Source organism: Ambystoma mexicanum, chromosome 8, assembly GCF_040938575.1.
Source record: "Ambystoma mexicanum isolate Mex_15411 chromosome 8, UKY_AmexF1_1, whole genome shotgun sequence".
Taxonomy (NCBI): domain Eukaryota; kingdom Metazoa; phylum Chordata; class Amphibia; order Caudata; family Ambystomatidae; genus Ambystoma; species Ambystoma mexicanum.
Window position 1 is genome coordinate 271,367,709 of NC_090929.1, and position 23,486 is coordinate 271,391,194.

Genomic DNA, 23,486 nt, shown 5'->3' on the forward strand with positions numbered 1-23,486 from the left:
CAGTAAACTGATGACAGTCAGCCGTACCTTAATGGCAGTGGCCCCCAGGACATTGCTTGTCTCTGGAAATACCTGGCTACTATGCGAACATGGATGCCAAACACCTTAAACTGAACCTGACCAAGAACAAATTTGCCCTCATATGTCCCCCCACCAAACATCAACTCTTGCAACAATGGCTGGATGACATGTGACTAGATGGATTCATACTTCAGCTGTCAAACTCGCCAAATCTCTGGACTTCATTGCTGACAATAGCCTTTGCTTCCAAAAGCACATAGCAAAAAAGGCACAAACCACATGACTACAGATCCACACACTCTGGAAAACCAAACCCTTCATTCTCCCAAATGATTTTCCGTACGGTGGTCCAAGGCTTCATTATCTCATACATCGATGGGGAAATGCCCCCCTCAAAGCAGCACACCATGATGCAGCCAGCCGCATTACAAGTGCTCACAAATTCGACCGCATCTCTCCAACAGTGCACACAATTCACTGGCTCCGCCTCCCGGCCAGGATCATATTCAAAACTGCATGTATCACCTACAAAGCAGTCTCAAAGGGAACACCAATGTACTTGGAGGCTAAACTCCACACCTCTGGAAGCAGTCCTTCTCCTGCCACGTCCGACCATCTGGAACTCGATTATCCGGTAGATGCTTGAAATGCTCCTACCATCCTCCCGTTCCGCAAAACACTAAAAACGTAGCCTTTCAACAACAGCTGACAGAGGAATACAAATCCCTTTCTCACTCTGGTACTGCGTTACTGTATAGAATACCAAGCCCAATTCTGGCACAATCCTGTTGTAAAGTGCTCTGCTGTTCATGAGCTGGGTTTGCACTCCAAGCAATAAAATACAAATAGCTAAAGTAATGTAATGTGGCCTATCACAATGTACATGACTGATATAATGTGTAGTTGTAAGAATGTTTTTCGTTGGTAGGCTACTACTTTTAATACTTTTACGAAGGCATATGTGGTCATTTTGTGCATGAAGTTCCTAGATATGTTACTATTATGTGTGTTAAAGGACTTACTTGAAAGCTGTAAGCTTGTCAATGTTTTGTTTTATATTTTTACGTTAGTGCAACAGTTTAGATGACATTTTAGACGAGTTCCATTAATATAGACAGAATTGTTTGGTTTCAAGAAATGAATTGACTTAGGGTTGCGTCCATGGGATCACAAATTCAAATTGAACACAATGTGGTGTTGGGTACAATGTCTGCAATATTAAACGTTCACAAGGCGGATGGGAATACTGAATAGTCAAACTGGGCATATTGCCATTTACTTTTGACTTTACACCTACGCCTTGTGAAAAAAGAAAATTACACACTGTAGTAAGTACTATACACCTAGTTCATAGTCCCCTTTCCTCCACAATGATGGGAGTCCACCTCATGGGGGCGGGACCAGAGACTTTTGCACTCCAGAAAAGTCAACTTCCCCTTTAAATTTGTTGAACTCACGGGTGAGCCTGGGTACACCGGCCTTGCCCGTATGTACTTGACTGCTCATCGGCTACTGCTATCTTACCAATTTATGAGGGAAGAAGGGTGAGTCGTATGAAGGAAGAGGGAATATAGGAGTACAGTAGTCACTATGGTGGGTAACGGTTTCTTTCTCCTATGTCCTGTACCCTTCTCTCCAAACTGATGGAGATTTCTCAGCAAGAAATAGTAGAGGGGGCAACTCTTAATCTGTGGTGAAGCGGTTATGAAGGAGAGCCTGTCGGAAACTGGCGTCTGCTCTGGAACTGGTATCCAGACAATATGGCATACAGAAAGCAGATGGTGAAGACCATGCAGTTGCCCTGCTAAAAACGCCCCAAGGCACATTGGACAGAAAAGCCACAGCCGTGGCTTTGGCCCTGAAGCCATGAGCCTGAATGCCCTTAAGAGACTCATAGTTCTGCATGGAGTAACAGTGTACAATGCCTGAGACTAGCCACCTGGCAATAGTGTCCTTGGAGGCCTGAGAGCCAGGATGCTGAATGCTAAACGTAATGAGAAGGGCTTCTGGCTTCCTGAAGTGTTTAGTACGAACATTATGGTTCTCCCAGCGCTGAGAGAGTGGAGAGCAACGTCAGCCAGAGACTAGTGGTTTGGAAAAAAGGTGGCCAATACCACCTCCTCATTGATGTGGAAAGAGGACACCACCATAGGTAGAAAATCTGGATTAGTGCTTACAACAAACTTCTCCTTTTTGAAAATAGTGTAGGGCTCAGATGCTGAAAGAGCCTGGATTTCACTGACTCTATGCAAAAATGTGGGTGCCACCAAAAGGGCACCTTCAATGACAGAAATTGCAGATCGGTGGAAGACATGGTATTAAAGGGTATTAGCGTCAATGATGATGAGACAATGTCAAATCCCAAACCGGGTGGGGTATCTTGACCAAAGGATAGAGTCTGTGAGCCCCTCAAAGTGTCTGCGCACCTCTGTGTTTGAGGTGGAAAAAGGTCCTGCTTGGTGAGATAGGCCCCAATGACTTAAAGATAAGATCGACATATGTCAACCGAGATACTGGAGGTCCCAAGGTGTGAGTTAATGGAGAGGATCTTGTTCAAAAGGCAGGTCAAAGGATTCCCATCTTTTCCAGAGCCTAGTAACGGAACCTGATCCACTTGCCCTTGTACTGGGCGCGGGTAGAAACCTTCCAGGCTGGATGATAACTCTCTTCCCTCTGAGTACTTGCAGAAATGCTCTCTTGGTGTTGAATATCGCCTGATGCTCAGGGATGTTGATATGCAGAAGACTGTCCTCTTGGAACCAAAGGGCATATGTTTTGAAAGGTGCCAAAGAGGCACCCCACACCCCCCATGCCAGCCTGTTTCTTGTTGGGCACAGAAAATAGATGGGGATATACATCCAGGACCCTCTTATCCAGGGGAACGACCTCTAAGGCCACCATGGAGAAAAGCTTGTTGGCACCAATCTGGATTAGAGGAGCACAGAAGGGAGGGTGAAAGGCAGTCAAAAGATGGTAACCCTTGGAGACTAAGGACAGCGCCCAGGGGTCCTGGGAATTTGTCTTTCAGTGAGCAAAGTGACTGGAGAGCCATCAGCTGACTGGCGTTGTATGGACCTGGCTCATCATTGCATTGCTTTTTTTGGTCTGCTGAAGCTGTAGAGGATGATCTGGTGAAGAGGAGCAAAGCTGCTTCCTTCTAGGGCCACTGGGAGACTTGTTCGGTTTCTTGTCTTCCTGTCAAGGTAACCACTATACCCACCAAATTACCTCTGTCTGGCATCCTTGGAGAAAGTCAACTGGTAAAGGGCTTGTGGATTGGTTTGGTGAGGACTGCTAGAGACGTGTTGGTCTGGGTAGACATGTTCCTCTTGTTCCTCTTCTGTAGATGGATGGGATAGATTCTGGCCATGGCAAGACCAGTATTCTGTCTTAAACCTCCTTTGAGAATCTGGTAGCATGCATCCTGCGACTCTGCACATGTATGCGCCCAAAGCCATGGCCCTACTGGAGGTATTGATGTGGTGTACTGAAGCCTTGAGGAGGTCCTAAGCAATGAGCTTGGCCTCCATCATGCCCGATTTAAAGGCTTGCTGCTTGTCTGTGGGAAGAAAAGCCTGAAGATTTCCCTCCAAGGCTCCTCTGGTTAGCAGATGCCAGAATCGCATCTGCATTAGACTGTCTGAAGAGTAAGGAGGCAATGGGGTATATCTTGCAACCATATGCCTCCAAAGTTGTGTTCTACTTATTCAACTAGGCTGAAGACGAGGAGCAGCTTCAAGAAGTAGAAGGGTTAGTGTACATTGACAAAGAAGCTATCACTGCCGAGTGTGGACGTGGGTGCATGGTGAGGCACAGTTTCTTGGAAGGGGCCTGCAATGCACCTCAAGCTTTCTATTGGTGGTTTGCACCATGTGGGGCTTTTGCCAGATTATATCAGCCAAGACATCTTTCTGGATCTGTTATCCGGATCTAAAGGAAGATCTGATGATAAGGACCACAGAGAGACCATGTCTGGTTTTTGTTCTGGTTCCTCAGGAGTGGGAACTCCTAGGAATTCTGACAGTCCAAGCCTCCGGTCATGGAAAGCCTTAGATGAATGGGGAATGCCATCCTTGGTTTTTCTTGACAATGAGTCTCAGCAAGATCCAAAGTCAGAGCTGTTGACTCTCGGGAGCTGGCGGTGTTGATGGTTGCTGAGGAGCTAATAGGGGAGGGTCTGATGGCGCATATGTGGTATTTGGCTGAATGGAGGCAGGCTCTGGAGTCAGGGGGAAGCTTGTGGCAGCTGTGGTCGTAGTCGCCATAGGCGTGACTGGAAGCGGCAGGTTGACTGGGGATGCAGGCGTTTGAGGCATCATCTCCCTTACAATCCCCTTAAAATACTCTGTCACAGCTCTGCACCTAATGAGGGCTTGAAACCTGTTGATGAACCTGTCCTCTGTGCTGGCCTGTGAATGGGTGGCTCTTGTCGAATACCACATGGTCTTTGGTGGAGTCAGTGTAAGAGGGGTTCATGATCATGCAGATGGGACCTAGTACAGTTGTCTGTCGTGTCGTGTCGTGATGTCCAGGATCTAGGGGTCCATGGAGGTGGTGCAGATGTTGAGGCCAATCAGAATAAGGAACGAACAACCCTTTTGGTACTGTAGCCGGCAGTGGTGCCAGAGGTTCAAAGTCTCAGTCTCCGAGCGTAGACATCGTAGCTAGTTCCCCCGGCGTATAGTGCGTACATGCTCCCTTGACTTACTGGTGCACTCTTTGTGTGACATTTTGTTTTGGTCAGCAATTTTGTGAGTACAGAGGCCTGTGGATTTAGGGACACAAGGGCTTTTGCCTATCAACGTGGATCCCTTGTTCTTAGGTTTCCGGAAACCTTAGGCATGTATCCCAGTAGTAGGGGTGATGGGAGTTTCGAGCGTATACCCCGGAGGTACCAAAGTACCTGTGAGGATTTCCACCATCCGCACAGTGGATGGGCGCTTGCCTGGGCTTTTTTCAAATTTTCAATGAAATTGAATGATGGTAGATCAAACTCCGGAAAATGTATGGGGCTAAGCCGCACACGTGTTCCTATGCTGACTGCACAACATAAGCATAAACCTGTGTACTCTGGGTGGACACAGCCTACAGGCGCCATCTCTGCTTGTTATATTTAGTTGGGATATGGCAGAAATAGTACACAATGCATCTCCAGAAGGGGGAGGGCCAAACCTTCCACTACCATGGACAGCCTGATTAACTATCAAAAGCTCTTTGGATCCGGCCTGTACCTTTTATTGGGTCATGTAGCTGGAGGCAGCGATTTGCATACCATTCACAGGGTAATTCAAACAGGCCCACATGGGGATTGGCTGCAGAGGGCTAACAAAGGAGACAGGAAACCCCAACAACCTTTCCTATGCACTGGGTCAACTGAAGCCAGCTCCTCCATCTCAATATAGATTGGCAGAAATTCTGGTCTCACGGCAGCTTCAAGGGAAACCTGCTGCTTTAATCAGGAACCACAGCGCGCTGCATTAACCAGAGGGACCCTTTGAATCACAATAGACAGGAAAATGGGTGAGACTTAGTATTACATTTATTCACCCCTTTACCCTTTCGATTGCAAAGCACTCTGGTTATGACCTCAGGCATACAGGGGATTGTTGGTGGGGAACCAGGATTGGCTTATTAAGGTAGGCTTAGCCTACATCAATCTGTGAGGACCATTTGGCTTCAAAAGAGGGCCAAGCACCTCTTTCGGCACATCATCTGAAGGCTTCACGAGAAGAGGAAAGAAGAACTCATCATTGGACCCTGGCTGAAGGTACAATCTGCCTTACATCTTCCGCCAGTGAAGGAAGGGCAGGACCTTCAAGAGGGAAGCAAGATCCCTCTCCTAAACAGCTCCCAGGGAAGAGAGGGATATACTGAATCCAGAGGACCCTCCAGCAGCTCCAGAACCGGCACCTAGCCAGCACACAGCATGCCCTGCTAGGCTCTGCAGCAAGCTTCCTACGTGGGAAGTGCCAGAAAGTCTCTGAACCCTAAAGCAAGGACAAGGCAGCTGCCTGCAACACACTAATCAGCTTTGAGCCGTCCGCCTTAATGGACGACACAAGCCCATTGGAGAAGTGCATAGACGAGTATCTACCGACGTCTACATTAAAGGACATTTTCGAGGCAGTCGAGTAGCTCAAGCTACAACTGACTGCAACACTGACTGTTGTTATGTCGCAGTCGCTTAAACACTTCTGAGACAGCTCGACCATTGCATCAAAACTGCCAGCCAGCACTGAGACAACGATTCCTGACCCTGATCCGCCATGTAGGCCAGCCTGCAGTCGTCCATCCAGCTTCGCTCATGGACCTGTTTGCCGCCAGATACCCGCAGCTGTCTCCAGCCTTGAACTGTGTTGCAGAAGCTGATAAGCGCCCTGAAACCGACTCGAGCCTGTCGAGCACCAAGAACACCCACAGCACAAGGTACATTGTGGTTCTGTCCCCCTGGTCCTTCAAAGAAGGCCCCTAGTGACATTTTACGACCCATTGCTCCCTTTGTGCTGAAACCAAGTATCCTTGAACAGCTACAATTATTTACTATACCACCCACAATCCTTTCAATATCTAGAGTGCATCCTTTTTCCTTCTTTGAAATTGGCTGTCCTCGGCATTCCTATGCAGGGTGGGTTGTATTTCGTAGTGTTGCTAGAACTGTCTGCTGTGATAATAATAAAGTCGATATTTTTTAAAAAACCTTGACTGGACAGTCCCTTTTATCATTGGGTTATAGTTGTATTTTCGCTGTGTTGCAACTAACCAATGATCCATGATCTTTCAGAGATAAGCCTGCCATTCCATCCACATTAGCAAAATTGGACAAGGAGGCTTATAATTTGCTTGTGTTCCCAATATGTTCGGATCCCTTCTGGTGTACTAGAGGTATGGGGGTGATTGATGTTTTAGAAACCGCAATTCATCCCTGGACCACTGGTGCCCCGGAAGTTGATTTGTCACAATACCCTCAGCAAGGAAGTCTCTGGTAACACATGACCCGTCAGAACTTCATTCAGTTCTAGGTTCCGAAGAATCCGCTGCCCTAACTTGACCGAAATGCCAAGTTCTTACTAACCCAAGTTGAACTACCGATATTGTAGTTTTCCTGTAATATATTAGTTGTTTTACTAACGTATTTTTTATTGTAGGGTTCATCCTTTTAGGTTAGTTACAACATCTTAGTTTGCAAGGTGTACCTACCAGCTTTCTTTTTTACGATGAAGATGCTTTTTTCTTTTTCATGGGCGATCACAACCCTATAGTTAAGATAAGATCAATTTGCATTGACTTTCCCAAAATTCTACTGCTAATAGCTTTTGACTCATGGACGAATCTGGCTGAAATATTTTAGAAAACATTTCTGCCACTGGCTCGTCCCAACTGGACATTTTGGGGCGCATTCATCCCATGGTTTAAATGTTATTAAGCATTGAATAAAATCTGTTTTCGACCTACTCTCATTCATTTCCCCATAGGGAAAAGGGTGAAACTTTTGAACATGCACACAGCTAAATCCACTGGATAGCAACATGTTGGGCAGAAAGCAATGCAGATATTCCTTTTATTGGTTTGGTGTTTATTCAAGCAGTAGTTTGATAACATTTTGACAGAGAGGGGGATGCCCCTGGACCAAATCTCCCCTTTTGTATTCAGCAACTGAGGATTTTACATGGTGTACTCCCTGCCAGGAATCCCCCCTTCTGTATCCTGCATATTCCCTGGTTTACTCTCCTGCCAGGTATCTTTCTCCAAAAGGTCTCACAGCCTGATGTGCTTCTTTCACCAGGACTTCCTACAATTTTCACTTTCTTTCCAAGTTTAATACAGTTGTGCTACTTCACTGTTTATATCTCATTGACTTCAGGTACTACTTGTTCCAATTTCTCCCATATCGACATCTCACATATGGAGACTTGTTCAGGTTCTATCTGTCAACCTCTTCATTAGTATTTCTTTGCTTGTGGCAATGCTTGTTCCAATTTTCCCCAAACTGACATTTCATAAAAGGAGACTTGTACAAATGTTGGCCTTCAACTTTACTTGGTCGGTATTTAAAAGAAATATTCAATTGTTTGTATTTCTGCCGACATGTCCTGGGGTCCCCAACTCCTCTGGGCCAACTCACCAGTTTTTGCTGGCGTTTCCAGATTGTGGTGTGTAGCTGCGTTGAAGTTCCCTCTCTGGGAAGCAGCCTTCACCTGCTGTTCAGACCCTCATTCGGTTCCCGCCTCGGCTTTGCATTCACTTGCCGATGGAAGCGATGAGCGCCACAGGACCTCGTCTACAACAGCCTTACGACTGCTGTCTGCCTTCCAGCGGTTCCTCTGAAGTATCTGCTGCACTTTCACCGGTTTCACATCTCTCCGGTAAAGTGAACTCCCAGGAGGTTGCCTGTGAGCGTCTGGCTCTCCAAGCATGGCTCGTCTCTGTTCGTCTGCTTCTGTTGTTGGTTCCACTTCCCGCTGCGCCCACTCTGCAGCTCTCTTCTCCTCTTCTGAATTGAAAGTGTTCATTAGGTTTACTGACCCGCTCATCTGATTGTTAGTATGACAGCTAGTCTGCATGCTTAACTTGACTCCTAACTCCTCTTCCTTGTCTCAGTACCTGAGGCTTTATGTGAGTTGGTCTCCATGGGAGCTTTAAACGTTTTAAAGCTATATTGCTGTAAATCTTTGTTTAAATCAAAAACATCAGAGACAGAAGATGTTATGTGGGTGTTATGGACATATGAAGCGCGAATGGCATTCTGCCTAGGATGTCTGGCAAGAAGGGGTTTTACGGTTCCACAGCTGGAGGGGTTTGTATAATGAAAACATGCCATCAGGAATTTAGGAATGAAAGGGTCTTCTTCACCTGGAAAGGAGGAATACTGTGTCTCTCCTGATGGGGTCACCACATGTCCCTCAAACCAATCTACTCCCATGTGATCCTGTCTCATAACACCACCCCCAGGTAATCAAGTCCTGATCAGGTAGCGGCTGCCTTCCCCTAGCTACGTGAGAGGAGATCTCCAGCTGGATATCAGTGATGACTCCACAGGATTCATCATAGTCCCCTGCTTGGAATTTTAAACATCTACAAACAGCTTTAAAAGTGAAAAGTAAAAACAAGCGAAATTGCTTTCACTCTTCACTTGTACTCTCTATTTTGGAAAAGATGTAAATGGCACCATATATATGCTGGCGGAATTACTGCCGGCTGTAATTTCACATACATCCCAGTGCAGTCCTATGAACTCCCAAAATGGGGATTCATTATGCCCTACCACCACGTGTTATCCTGCAGTGAATCCACCGGACCAAGTGGCGGTAACAGTAATTGTGTTTATACGCCGAATTACCACCAAACTCGTAAGCAGGCCCAATGTGCTTTGCTGAGTGTAACATTCTTACTATGAATACAAGGTATTCTGGAAGTTACCATTTATAAATGAATATTGCTCCATTTTGAAAAGTTAATTTACAAAGTTATTACAAATGCATTTTTTTCAACAGTTTCTTTGAAGGGATTTGCAACATTTAAAAAAAATATGTCCTACTGTTTTAGTCATCCAATAGACATCAAGTCAACACAGTGCACAAGACCATTTTCAAACACATTTTAATGATACCTTTGCCCACAATACCTATTCTGCCAGTGTCAAAAAAACATTTTGATACTGGAAATGCCCAAACACGTCCATGATGATTGCACTAATATACGCTAGTATCTACATATAAGAACATACTCATGTTTGTTTTGCTGATAATATCAGTAATGATACTATAAGAAAACATGTCCATGTTGGTTGTGCCAATATATGCCAGTATGCCCATGTAAGAACACTCATCAAGTTGGCTTTAGTTTTCCCATAATAACAGTAACAATGCCATGCCAATTTAAGAAAACTCCAGAGAAATGTGTTTGTCTTACAGGGCAATGCTATTTTATACCTTAGCAACCCAAGATATGGAGTTCTCAAGGCTGCAGACAAATGCATACTGGATTCACTCTTAGTAGGGATCGTCCATGCAATATAGTGTGATAGTCTAGTTTTTGGAGCAAAAGGCTCTGAGCGTTCAGTGAAGGATACGTGATGGCGCTGTAGCATGTGTGACTTGGCACAAATGGCTTATTTTATTTCACATTTCAGGTGGAAGGGATTTTTTCAAGACATTTTAAACACACTCACTTTGCTGGTGTTTGCTAAACATGCCCCAACCACAAGGCTGGAAGAAAATACTGCGCAGATAAGGGTGCAGCCTTGAGAAATATCTGTCTCAGGTTGAAGAGGCTATGAATGAAATATCACCACCCTGCCTGCCTTTGGCCTAAATTGGATAGCCAACTGGATTGCTCACTGGCTCTGAACTAGAGGTAATTTTCCAGTGATGGCTACTGGTTGGCACTGTGCCATGTATGCCTTGACTCAAATGTATTATTCTACTTTCACATTTCAGGTGGAAGTGCTTATTTCAAGCCTTTTTAAACATACTATAACTGTGTTGGTGTTTGCTATATATAATGCTATCCTGCAGGCACATAGACTAATTGAGGTTAACATGAATTGTCAATGGGGTTTAAGAAAATAACAATCTACATATATATTGTGCTATCAGTATAGGCGACTTCTCAAGATTGTCGATTTAGGTGACATTTCCAAAAAAAAAAAAGGTTAGGACACAAGGTCAGCATAACCAGTCTGGGGTGTACTGGCGATAATGGAATCTGACAAACCACACCCATTCGCCCGGCACACGGGCGGAGGGGTTCCCGCCCTGTGCTATCGGTATAGGCGATTTTGGGAGATTGACGATTTCGCGATTGTCGGCTCAAGCCCCACAACAAGAGGTGGGCTGAAATTTTGGCCCAAGGTCGGCATACCAGTCTGGGGTGTACTGACGATGGTGAAACATAACCAACCCCACCCATTTGAACTGCACAGGGCGGGGTCCGGCCCTGAGCTATCAGTATAGACAATTTCGGGAGATTGCCAATTTTGTGATTTTTTAAAAATAGGAAGTTATGACACAATAAAACATATACAAGGCTATAGCAGACCCCACGTGCATGTCAGCAACAGACCCATGCAACGCTGGGTGGTACCTCTACTTCCCAATAACTTGTGAACAATTCCATGGAAAGTTCTGAAAAGATGCGAGTACATTTTGAAAGCAATTTCTCATTGACATGTCCATATTTTAAAAAGAAATGTCATACCTGAGTTTTGAATGCCTTTCAACAGGTGGTTTTCCCTTAAGAAAAAAACATTTTTGCCACAAATATTTCAAAATGGCCTGCTTCGATTTTTGAGATTTTTACCATTCACCTAGATCTTATCAGAATCTAGAGACCCAACAAATGCCCGAAAATTGAGCTTGCCAATTTTGAGATATTTAAGTTTAAGATTTATCTATATTTCACGCAAGCACAGAATGAATGTACGCCTTCTATACAAACTGTACATGTTAGATGAACATTTCAAACATGTAGATAACTATACGTATGAAAACACACATTCAAAGTCAGGACTCGCTTTGATGTGTGTCTTCTTATGTATATGAGATGTATAATGCGCACTTGTAGGAAATGTTAAAGTCTTCTTGACCTCCTATACTTATAAAAACTCATATCAAAATCAGACCTCACTTAAAAGTGAGTTTTCATACATATAGGAGGCCTATACGCCATGAGCTTTTAATATGACTTTACAATAAACACTTATACACTACTCATATGCCATACACTCACATGCATGACATTCACACACCAAACACCCAACCACCTTACACCACATACTCCCACTGGTGCCCCACACACACACACACACACACACACTTATGCAACACACTCTTACGACACACACTAATGGCACATTCCCTTAAGCCACGTTCTTGTAGGCTGTACGTTTGTATGCCACACACTGCTTACACACTCTTGCACTGCACACTCTTACAACACACACTCATATGCAATACGTTTTTATGATGTGATATATGTCATTTTTAACGTTCCTGTACACAAGTGTTTCTACGAACAACAACACAGTACTGGGTCTTGTGTCATTTAGATCGTGCAAGTGCGGGGGGAAGGGAAGGGTGGAGTGCAAACAGGGCAGCATTGCTTTGAGTAAGAGCAGCCAGGGCAGCACAGCTCTGGGGAAAGTGCAAAGAGGCCGGGGACTGTAGGGGTTACAGTTACAGCCCCCTAAAAGTAGTAAACAGTAGGCCCGGATGTCAGTTCATGGGAGGTTGATCATGGAGGAGCCTGGTACCCAGTGAGACTCTGAGGGTGGCCAAGCCAACAGTCGCTGCAACAGACAGGTAGGTCAACAAGAGAGAGAGAGAGAGAAAGCAGAGGAGAAAAGGAAGGCTTTGAGCTGCTTTCGGAACTTCAGGTGATCTGGCTCAATTTTGAGAGGGGCAGGGAGGACATTCCAGAGGGAGGCACCTACAAGGGAGAGAGATCTACCACCCACTCTCTTCCTGGAAAAGCGTCTGACCCTCATAGAGTTGGAGGTAGCTGTGCAAAGGGCTCAAGAAGGAAGGTATTTTGGAAGAGAGAGTTGGATGTAGGGCGGACCCCGGCCCCAGAAAGCCTTTTGAATAATGCAGAGGGTCTTGAACTCGATCCTTGTAGCCACCGGGAGCCAGTGAAGGGATGCCAGGCTGGAGAGATACGGTACCTGGACTTGAGGCCAAGATAAGACTTGCAGTCCTGTTCTGGATTAGTTTCAGGGTGCCGAGATTAGAGGAAGGCAGATTGATAATAATAATAATTTGGCATTTATATAGCGCTACGAACCCTCAGGTATCTGGGCGCTGCTTATTATTACCCACGGTGTGTGGTGCTCATTTATCGACCTCGGAAGGTTGAAATGCTGAGTTTGGCCCTGCCAGGATTCGAACCTGCGTGAGCAAGCTCTGCACGAATGTCAAAGCGAGCGCTCTACTCGCTGTGCCACTTGACCGGCTGATAAAGAGGCTGTTGTAGTAGGCCAGCCTAGAGGGCTCTGGAGACAGCGAGCTTCTGGGAGAAAGTGTGAAAAGGGAGAATACCTCTGAGGAGGTGCAGCTGGTAGTGGGCCTTCTTTGTAAGGCCATGATATGAGGAGAGAAGGAGAGAGTGGAGTCGAAGATGACAGCAAGGTTTTTTGCTGCCTCACAGGAAGGTGAAGGAGGGCGGCCCAAGGAGGGCGGCCAGAGTGAGAGAGAGAAAGCGGGAGCAGGGGCCCAATGAGAAGTATCTCCATCTTACTGGAATTAAGGCAGAGATCGTTGGAGGCCCATCAATCCTGAAACACGGATAGACAGTCAGGAATGATTGAGAGAGGAGTGGAGGCTGAGGGGAGCTTGCAGGAGAGATGACTGTCATCCTCATAACACTGAAGGAGGAGAAGGTAGAGATCAGGTGGGCCAAAGGGGACAAGTAGACCTTGAAGAACGAGGGTGAGAGGGGAGAACTCTGGGGGACACTGCATGTGGAGAGAGAGGTGGTGGAGAGAAAGGACACAAGTTGGACCTGGGAGGGTCGGTCCAGGATGAAGGAGGTCAACCACTGCAGGGCTTGATCCATAATGGCTAGGTTCTTGCAGAATTGATTGATCAGGATGGCGTGATTGACCGTGTCAAAAGCAGAGGAAAGGTCAAGGAGGATGAGGACAGAAGGAAGGCTGGAATCAAAATTAGAGAGCAGATCTTCACAGGTGTTCAGGAGAGCAGTATCTGTGCCTCTGGCTTCTCAGAAGCCAGACTGATGGCCGTGGAGACAACCAACAGATTCACTGTGGAGAGTTAGCTGGGAGATGGCCCAGTTTTCCAGGAGATGTCACACACTCTTATGGCACATGCTTTTACCCTAAACACTTCTATTCCATGCCCTCTTACAGCACACACTGTTACTGCATACTTATGGCGATTGAGTGGTTGGCTTACGAGTGTGTGGGTTGAGTGTATGTCATTTGTGTATAAGACATGTTTGTTAATGTGAATAAGTGCATGTGATGTTGAGTGTACACCGTCTGAGTCTGTGGCATATAGCTATGCCATATGGTATTGTATATGAGTGTAGGGCATCTGAGTGGGGGAAAAGAGTTTGATATGTGATCATTGTGTGGCATATATGTGTCTGGCATATCAGTGCCAGGTGTATGGAATTTAGGCGTATGGGGCACCAGGTATGTTATCTAAGTGTATGTCATTTGAGTTCATGTCTAATGAAGTGACTGCAGTAATACAGGGATGAGTAGAACTCCATACCTTTACAAATCCGAATTTCACACTCACTTCTAATATTAGGCAGGCTACATCAATAACCTAATTTAAGTGAGTGTTAAGGTTGGATGTGTAGTGGTCTGGAGGGAATGTTTATACTTTGTTTTATTGTTTATTGGTTAAACAAGTCAACCTTTAACAATAATTAAGAAGCTCTACATAGTAAAAGGAAAGAATAAAAATGTAAAACAATACAGTATTACATAATCAAAGAGAAAAAATACCTTATACAATATTAATAGAACATATTTAAAAGAATCCGACAGGTAGAATCCGACAGGTAGAGGTTAAAAAAGTAGGGTGCCAAAGCGCAACTCTGCCTAACACCTCTCTACCCGTCGGAATGCTGTGAGAAAGTCCTCCTGCACCATTCAGCATTACCTGGATCTCTGAGTTCTCATGGAGGCCCACCAGGAGTCTTAGGATTCTCCTTGCATTCCCCACCTCTTGAGTTTGATCCACAAAAGTTGACAATCCACAGAGTCAAACGCAGTGCTCAGGTCTATTGATGCATTATAAACTGTCTTATATTTGCCATCCCAGGCAAGATGCTGAATCATTCTGACAATAGGGCCATTCAAGGATGTACCAAGACCTCTGCTAAAGCCTGTCTGCCACCTTGTCAATCTCCTAGTAGACACGCCCCACTACTCCAGATGGGTCAGCATATTGACGCAAACACCTTCAGTGGGTTTGTTCTCACACCCCTCTTAAATATAGGGACAATAAGGGCCTTTGACCAAGACAGTGGAAATTGCTTAAGGGTCACCACCCTTGTAAATAGGGTGCTCAGTACCTTAGCCCACACAGTAGGATCTGCTTCAAAGAGGTAGTTTGATAGCTTATTGGGACGAGTGGCCCTTGTAGGCTTAGCTTCTTTATCACCTCCAAAACGATGTCTGAATCATCAAAGGCTGCAAGCCTCATCTTTACACCAACGATAGGAAGGAGACAAGGAGTAAATCTATTAGGCGTTGCATACAAGGTGAAGAAGTGGAGGAACCAGTCATTTTCAGAGACTATGTTTATCTGTTTTTCTGCCTGACAAGAATCTAAAGAATTCATAAATTGCCAATGTTTATACTTCCGGTTTCATGATTGAATGGGTAGTGGTATAGAGTGAGTATGTAAACCTTAAGGTTGCTATTTCTACTGTTTGTAGACTTTACCTTTTGTTATAGTACCCTTAACTCTTTAAAAAAAAGTGTATTCTATTATAAATATACAAGTCTGCACTCAAGTCTACTAGGCACAGTCATCCTCCCTAAAGTTGCTAATCCCTTCAGGACCACATAGGCACCTCAGCCAAGTCTATTCGGTTGAATGTATTCCTGGAACAGAAATCTTCAATCACACACATAGCATTATAAAAAAAGATGAAACACATCATAAAAGATAATTATGTTTTCCGCAACAGCAGTTCAGTCCTTAAAATGACAGAATCGCTAAATAGAAGAATTCACAGCAGCGTTCTATCAAATAAATTGCATAGCAGTTCACTGCTTGAATTATAGATATGGACTGAAATGGTAATTTAGTGTATTATAGTTAGCCTCTTTAGTTATGGTTAAATTAATCTTTCTAGTAAAAGTTGATGTATGCTTATTGTTATATATGCATGTGGACGCCATACACTAAAGTCCACTAGACTCTCCTCAACAATGCTGATCCCTGCATAGCCATGGAGGCACCTCACATCAGCGGCTACTAAATATTCAAACGCAACGTCTTTACTTTAAGGTCAGTAGAGAAGGAAGACGGAATCTGATTCTGGGTGTGATCAGAAGAAACTTGAAAGCTGTGTTGAGTTTTTTCCTGCCACCCTCCCCCGTATAGCCCCCACCACCACAAGTCAAGGTCAAGCTGGGGTGATGCTGGCTGGGGTCATTACCACTCTGAGACCGAGTATTCCCTCCTGGAAGCCGGATTTTGTGGTCCCAGAGGCCTGTCATTATCTGCGCTGCCTGGTTTTCGTCAGCACTAAGGGGCTGAAACACTAAACAAACTCAAGCAGCGAAGAAAAAAAGAGGAATTATCTTCTCAGATAAATAGCCCTATGGTAGAATTTCTAAGGCCACATTGTTTAGGTTCGTGAATAACAGAGGGCAGATCATGATATTCCCCTCAGTTTTACAGAATTCTACAGGAAGATGGCAGGCTTCAGAGCAGGGAAGAGAGCAGGCATTTGCAGAATCTCAAATGGAGTGCAATGAAGGAGGGAGGGACAGGCGACTGGAATTCTGCCAGTACCGATATTTAAGGCATCTTCTGGTAGTAGGCTATTAGGCATCCATGTTAACCTAGAGCAAATCTACATTACTTCTCTTAAGATTCACATCACAGGCCTGGCGCAATCTTGCCCTAACTGTGTAAACATTGCTAAATCATTCACCGAGTTTAGGCATCCCACACTACATAATGATTTTGGCACAGAGTACCTTGATGGAGATGTGGCCTGAGTTATGGGGAATTCAGGAAAAGTCCTGGCGGGAAGTTGACTCTTAAAAGGTGGTAGGGCTAGAGAAAGGTCAATCATATTGTCAGATGAGCTTGGTCGCCGAGTGTGCTTCTCATTTCAAGTCATGGAAAGTGTTACATTTTCCGTTAAAGCACCTGCAATGCATGGAAGAGCTCACCAAATTCACCTCCTGGCTCGGGTTTCAGCAGGCATACCACTCTAGCTCCGCTGGTGATGTTGTCAGTGGATGGTGCCATACTACAGAAGTTCCGTTGATAGTGACACAGTACCCAAGCCCATCAAATGATGCAATAACAGTCTAGCTCAGTGGATTGCGCTTTCGTACTATAGCCCAGGAGAAGGACAACAAATAATCTATAATTCAGTTGGCAAAATTATGGTACTTTGGCTCAGATGATGCTGCTGTAACATACTAGCAATTTGAATGCTGCCGTGACACTCTAGCGCAGAAAAGTGTGTTACACTACACTGGCTCAGAGGATTGTGCCATACCACTAAAGATCAGTGGATAGTGTTACACCACTCTAACACAGTGGATAGTGTTGCAATACTATGGCTCAGTGGTTGGTGTAACACCTCTCTAGATTATTGGGTGGTGCTGTATTGTTCTGCTTGATTGTATAGTGCCTTGACAGTAGGTCAAATGATGGTGCTGTACTACTCGGACTCACTGGATGGGACGCACGACTATCGCAGTGGATGGCGCTGTAATACTCATTGATGGTACTTGACTATTATGTTTCAGTGGATAATGCTGCACTACTACGGCTCAATGGATGGTCATGTCCCATTCTTGTTCGGTGGATCATGCTATACCACTCTGGTTTGGTATATTGTGCTTTATGACTCTCGCACAGTGGATGATACTAGTCTTTTCTGGCACATGAACGGTGCTGCACTTCTCTAGCTCTATGGCTGCACTTCGCTAGTGTATGATGCTGCATTATTTTAGCTCAGTGATTGGTGCTGGAATAGTAAAGCTCAGGAGGATGCTGCACTAAGGTGGCAAAGTGGATGGTTCTACAACTACTCTATGTGAATGTATGGCACAGTGTGACCATGTGGCTCAGTGGATTGTACTACACTACTACAATTCTCTGGATGATGCTGTAGTACAAACCGTGATGGATGATGCTCAAGTACTCTGACTCAGTGGGTGATGGTGCGGCACCGATCTAGCTCGTGGAAAGTCCCTCAGAGAACAGATTTCTATTCAAGGAGAACACAAGTTTTGGATGCTAAAGTTGCTGAATAATTAACTAATATATGATGTGTGAAAGAACCCACATTCATTGAGTCGTTTAGGTTTGTATGGGGTGATTCTGTAAGGCACCACTGAATGGGCAGATGTGTATGTGTCAAAGTCTTACAAATTATATAATTAGATTGTGTAGATTGTGGGGCCAAGATATATTCTACTATACCACACGTTTTAAATTCAATGAACAGATTAAACGCATTAAACGTATCCAGACAGGCATTGCAAAAGTTATGTAGCTATTGGGAAACCCAGAACTGAACACTGTGTTGTCCATGACCTATGGAGGAGGGTTGTCATACCTCGCAGCTGGGCCGGAGGCCGGCACTGGAAGAAGCACTTCTTCCCGAAGGTCGTGCCCAGGGGGCAGGAAAAGGTTGCTGGGTAGACGTGATATTGATCAGGGATGCCGCAGTCCACTGGTTCGCAGGTCACTTGTTTGTTCCATTGTCCATCCACGCAGGTTATAGTGACACTCGATCCTGGCTGAAAGAAAGATCCAAAAGGCACAGAAATCAGTCGTTAAGAACAAGTTATTCTTCTAAACATCATACCACCAGCTTTTTTGCAGAAGGCAGGAATTTGTATACAGTTCAACTTGAATAGGAGAGGCATAAAATATATCCTGGAATCAAGCATATGAATGTTTGACATCTAATATACACCCTGGGTGTAGGTGTGGATCTGTGGGGCATCATTAATAATCTCGGGGTAATGCTTGTGGATATGCGAGTTCGATTGGGTCACACCAATTAATGTGGGCGGAAATGCGTCTGTAGAAATGCATGCGAATTTTCCAGGTCTAAACCACTCTGGGATTCGTGTGCATATTGGGATGCAGTATGCAAACTCAGCAGTTATTCCAGTGACTGTTGCAGCCAGGTAGCAATCGGACTCTGGTGTCCACGGTTGTGAATGAGCAAGGAATCATGTCCACTCTATTGACATATCTGTGAATGTGCATGCATGGCATCACACAGAAAGTGACTCAGTTTCTGAGAGAGTGGAAAGCATGTAAATAGGTATTCTTCACGGATTCCACTGTCTCAGAACGCCATAAGCCAGATTAAAAAAAAATCGTAAATTGCATACAGAAGACCACCAAAGTTAGCACTATGTGCTGTAGGGTCCACTACATGCAATTTGAAACGCCCACGAGGCGCAGTGGATAAGGAAAGAGTAAATGCGAGGCAAATTCCTTTTTACTCTTTCTATGTTCTACTCTGTCTCATGGAAAAGTTAACATCACCTACAAATAGGCTTTGCAGGCAGCATTTACTAATGGATTCCTAAGGAATCTGACTTGTCTTGATCAAGTGAAAATCCAAAGCCGATTCCATAGTGATCCATTCATTTGACATCAGCATGAAAATTTCATACGGACATACAACAGGGTGCATTTATGAGACAGAGGGGGACTGCTGGCGGAAAATCTCATCTCCACTTCCTGACCCTCATCTGTCTCGTCAGTGCTTCAAAAAGAACAGGCTCCTTAAATTGAGGTGGAAAAAGCAACATGCCTGGCTTGTACACTTCCATTTCATGACCACCTCACTTAAAACAAGGATGCCATGTGTGTACATTTTTGAGGAGTCATAAACATGTTTGGGCATGCTAGTGAATGAATGAGTGTCAGAATGACTCTAGTGTCATATTTGTTAATATGAGTGAAGTCATACACACTTGGGGCCTCTTACTCCTGAGAAGAAGCTTATTGGAAAATCTGACTGCTACAAAGTCTGCTGGTGAGGTCCTTGCCAAAGGAGTCGCTCCACAATCCTTTCTATGTTGATTTCTAGCGAGGATAAAAAAAGCATTCATGCATGAGACTCGCAAAGGAGCACTTGAAAAGACAGGTTCCCAAGGTTTACAGGAAGGCACAAAGTCCCTGTTTTTTCTCTGCTAAGTGCAATGCCTGCAGCCTGCACATGGTGAAGGGAAACAATGGTCTTTATGTCCTCGACCGCATCTGAACCGCACCAACCAATACCCTAGAATTAACATTTTAGAGACTCATGGTATGAAAAACGGTACTCGTTAGGGCTGCACCAAGTATGGGGAGGCACAGATACATCCAGGACATCACATGTTTAGCTCGCCATTGCACGTACAACGAATTCAATTAGTATCAGTAAGGACATTCATCACAACGGGAAAATGCAGATGGGAAACACAATTATTTCTGTTTATTTACCCCTATTGGAATCCATGAGAAAGTGGGTTTTGTTGCAATTGTGAATGTGTGAGTAGTTATACTCACAGGGGTATCAGGTTTGTGAATATGTGAAGGATTACCAGTATTTCGGGGTCTTCGTTGTTGAGTTATGTTAGGTGTTTCTATTTCCAGGCCTCTTCACACTATCGGTTGTCTCTGTGGGTAAAACATGGTTATTTTGATTTGGGTTGATCTAACGGATGTTCCTTTGAGAGAAACAGCAATGCCATTTTCCCAACCCTTAGAGTGAATTGTAATCTGAGCAGTTGGTATAGGGCCTGGCTTTGGGGCCTGCCGCAACTCTTGTTTATCAGTGCTGGTGCCAGCTTGTTTATTTATGTGTTACGTGGGAGTGGTTTCAATGACTCAGTGACATCAGGCTTAGGACCCCCTGTGAGTGGTTGTCAATGTGAGATGGTCTGGTTTACAGTATTCATGACATATATATTCATGGATTTCTACCCGCAAACTAACCTGAGGCGTAAAAGAAAATAAAGTAGTGCCGGAACGCCCACCAAATGCCCCCACGCAAACCAAAACCGGCGACGACTACCAACCTTTGCGCATACCTTATCAACACTATGCTGCACCCTGACAATACTGAGGGGCGACCCCACGCAACCTAAGCAGCATCCCAGCAAGACTGCGTACAAACCCCTGTAACCTAAAGCTGTACCCTGCTAATCAGCATTCCATTTCACTTAACTCAATGCAGGGCCGGGTTAATCTTTGTAGGAACCCCGCAATTCATGGCAGAACCCTACTAATCTTCACACGATCTCCCCTACTCCAAACGGCACCTCAGCTACGTGCCGTCACCCCCAAATTGCTATGTAAACCTTACCTTTGCGCGTTGGTTCAAATGCACTTAGTGCTTTGTGTCTCCTATCATGTGGCAGTAAGATCACCAGGTTTGCGTGTGACTTATCGCGACATGAAGTTGCGCACTGGAATTCATGAATATGGTTATGTTTGCACTTGTCTGGTGGTGCGATTTCTTTGCGTGGCCCTTCCCTCGACACGCTGCCGTTATTAATTGTTCTTCCTCCTTTCGCAGGGAGAATGGGGAATATGCATGTTCGGCCCACTATTTATATCTTTGCTTAGGCCCGTCGCACACTGTGCGTGAAGTGTCACACACCGCTGGACTGCACGCAAAGTTGTGAAGTTGTGACGGACTCACGCAAAGTCCCAGAAATACACACAAAGTCTGATCCATGAACCAGTGAAATTAATTTTGCACGGTGAAAAGTGCGTAGTCACCTTAGAGCATGCATTAAATTCTATGAATCTGGCCCCTAGTGTATTGAAATATACAAAGCCTCCAGACTGCACAACAATGGCATTACGGCATCAATGTTCGGATCCGATCCTGCGGGTCTTGTCTTTCCGCTAGCTGCAGCGCGGACATCGGCCAGAACTTTTCTGTTACCACCACTGACTAGAAAATAGTAGTCTTCCGCACCTCCATTTTTCCGTGAACGAGTGGAGCATCCTTCAGAGCGTTGTCCGGGACATCTTCATTCTGTCTTGCCTAGATTTACTATATTGATTTAGCAACTCGGCGCATATGGACGTGGCGACCTCGGGACAACATTTTCATGCGGATGCTGGTTCATCTCCTCCGGCAATGGGTTTTTGCCCACCAATTCACCTAGAACATTTTCTTGGGCACCCTGACTTCTGTACAAAAAGAAATGGATTCATGAAATTTTATATTGAGAAATATGTGTTTGTTTTGTGCAATTTTATTATTGATTGAGAATGAGTTGATGATGGTATGATTGGTATGATTGAGTATATGATTTGTATTTTTTGACACAATAGGTGCTCACTTGATTTTTCATTTTTCTTTCACTAATGGTGGGCTGTGCATTGGGTTTGGACGTTGTCCTCTGTTTTTTGAATTCATTGTACGATTGATTTTCTATGTGAAAAAAAGAACCTTAAAAATCGTTTCTTTGACAAATAAGACCTAGAACCTTTTTATGTGGTTAATCTCTCCCCTCCCCCCCTGTTTATAGGTTAAGGGGCCCTAAGGAAACATATAGGTGGAACATGTACAGTGGCAATGGGGAAAGGCCATGGCTAACGACCCTTGAATAAACTATGCTACAACAAAACCCTTGAAATTCATTGAAAAAACTTTCGTTCAGGGACAGTTAAGGTGATCAGATTTAAAGCAACAGAGGCCAGCAAGATAGCTCAATGTGTTGAGTGTGTGTTGCAGTAATCTGTGTGTGATCTGCATGCTGCAGGTTCAAAGCCATCATAGCTTGTTGTCCTTCTGAGGTCGATAAGTACCAACCTTGGTTTGGTGATATATGTATATGTGTTCTATGCAGTGCTCAATTTGTGGGGGTGGGGGGCTTGCCAGGGCTCAGTCCAGACACTTATTTCTGAGACCTGGCAACTTTATTTTTTTAATTGTCTGTCGGTCCAAGTAATATAACATACTGGGCTCACACATTGTTATTCATGAACCTGATGACCCAGGTTGTCACGACAGGGATTCATTTTCATGAATAACAATGATTTGGAAGGTGACGTGCTCCACTCAGCATGCATGACATTGCCACAAGTTCTGTACTGTACTAACTGGCACTGTGGGTTGAAAACAACAGGGTAGTCAGCAGCCCCAACACAGGGGGAAGGTCAGTGAAAAGGCCAATATCGTAGATAAGGGCCTGTCATGAGTGGCCACCTTTAAAGGAAGATCTTGCAGCAGTGTTTGACAGGTAACTTCATCAGTTTAGTAACTACTCTTCCTGCATTTGACCATCAATTTACCATAGGAGGAAAGCACGTTTGCTGTGTTCTGTGGATAAATGGTTAACATGTTCTACCTGCCGCTTGTAGGATAAGAGCATAATGTTAACGATAATGTTTTTCAGGGAAACACATAAACATTTATTATATTTCAAAACACAATTAATGTTATGTGGATTGATATCAGTAAATCGCACAGTGCATCAATCACCCTTCATGAGCCGATGGGAGTTGCAGCTTAAACCTCAAATATGTGGACACTGTATGGAGCATTCGTGGGTGGTGTCAACAGTGGGTGAGGCACTGTCCGCCCCGTTGTTTCACAGGCGTGCTAGAAAATATTTGGGCCCTGGCACTTATTGTCTTACAAATTAAGCAATGGGTCCATGGAAAGCGCTCAATCTTACGCATTATATAAATAATACATCATTAGATCCTGGGGGTCATCAATGGGGGGATGCAGAGTTAAGATGTTCATCACTTCCCACAATCGCT

The 23,486-nt window shown here is 44.7% G+C and overlaps 1 protein-coding gene across 1 annotated transcript in view; it reads right to left on the reverse strand.

The window, feature by feature from the left end:
• The window catches only part of PAPPA (pappalysin 1), a 2,238,202-nt gene that overhangs the window by 150,016 nt on the left and 2,064,700 nt on the right, over positions 1-23,486 (reverse strand). The window contains exon 15 of the mRNA XM_069609668.1: positions 18,310-18,493. Coding sequence (XP_069465769.1) covers positions 18,310-18,493 — 184 coding nt within the window. The remainder of the gene's footprint in view (positions 1-18,309; positions 18,494-23,486) is intronic.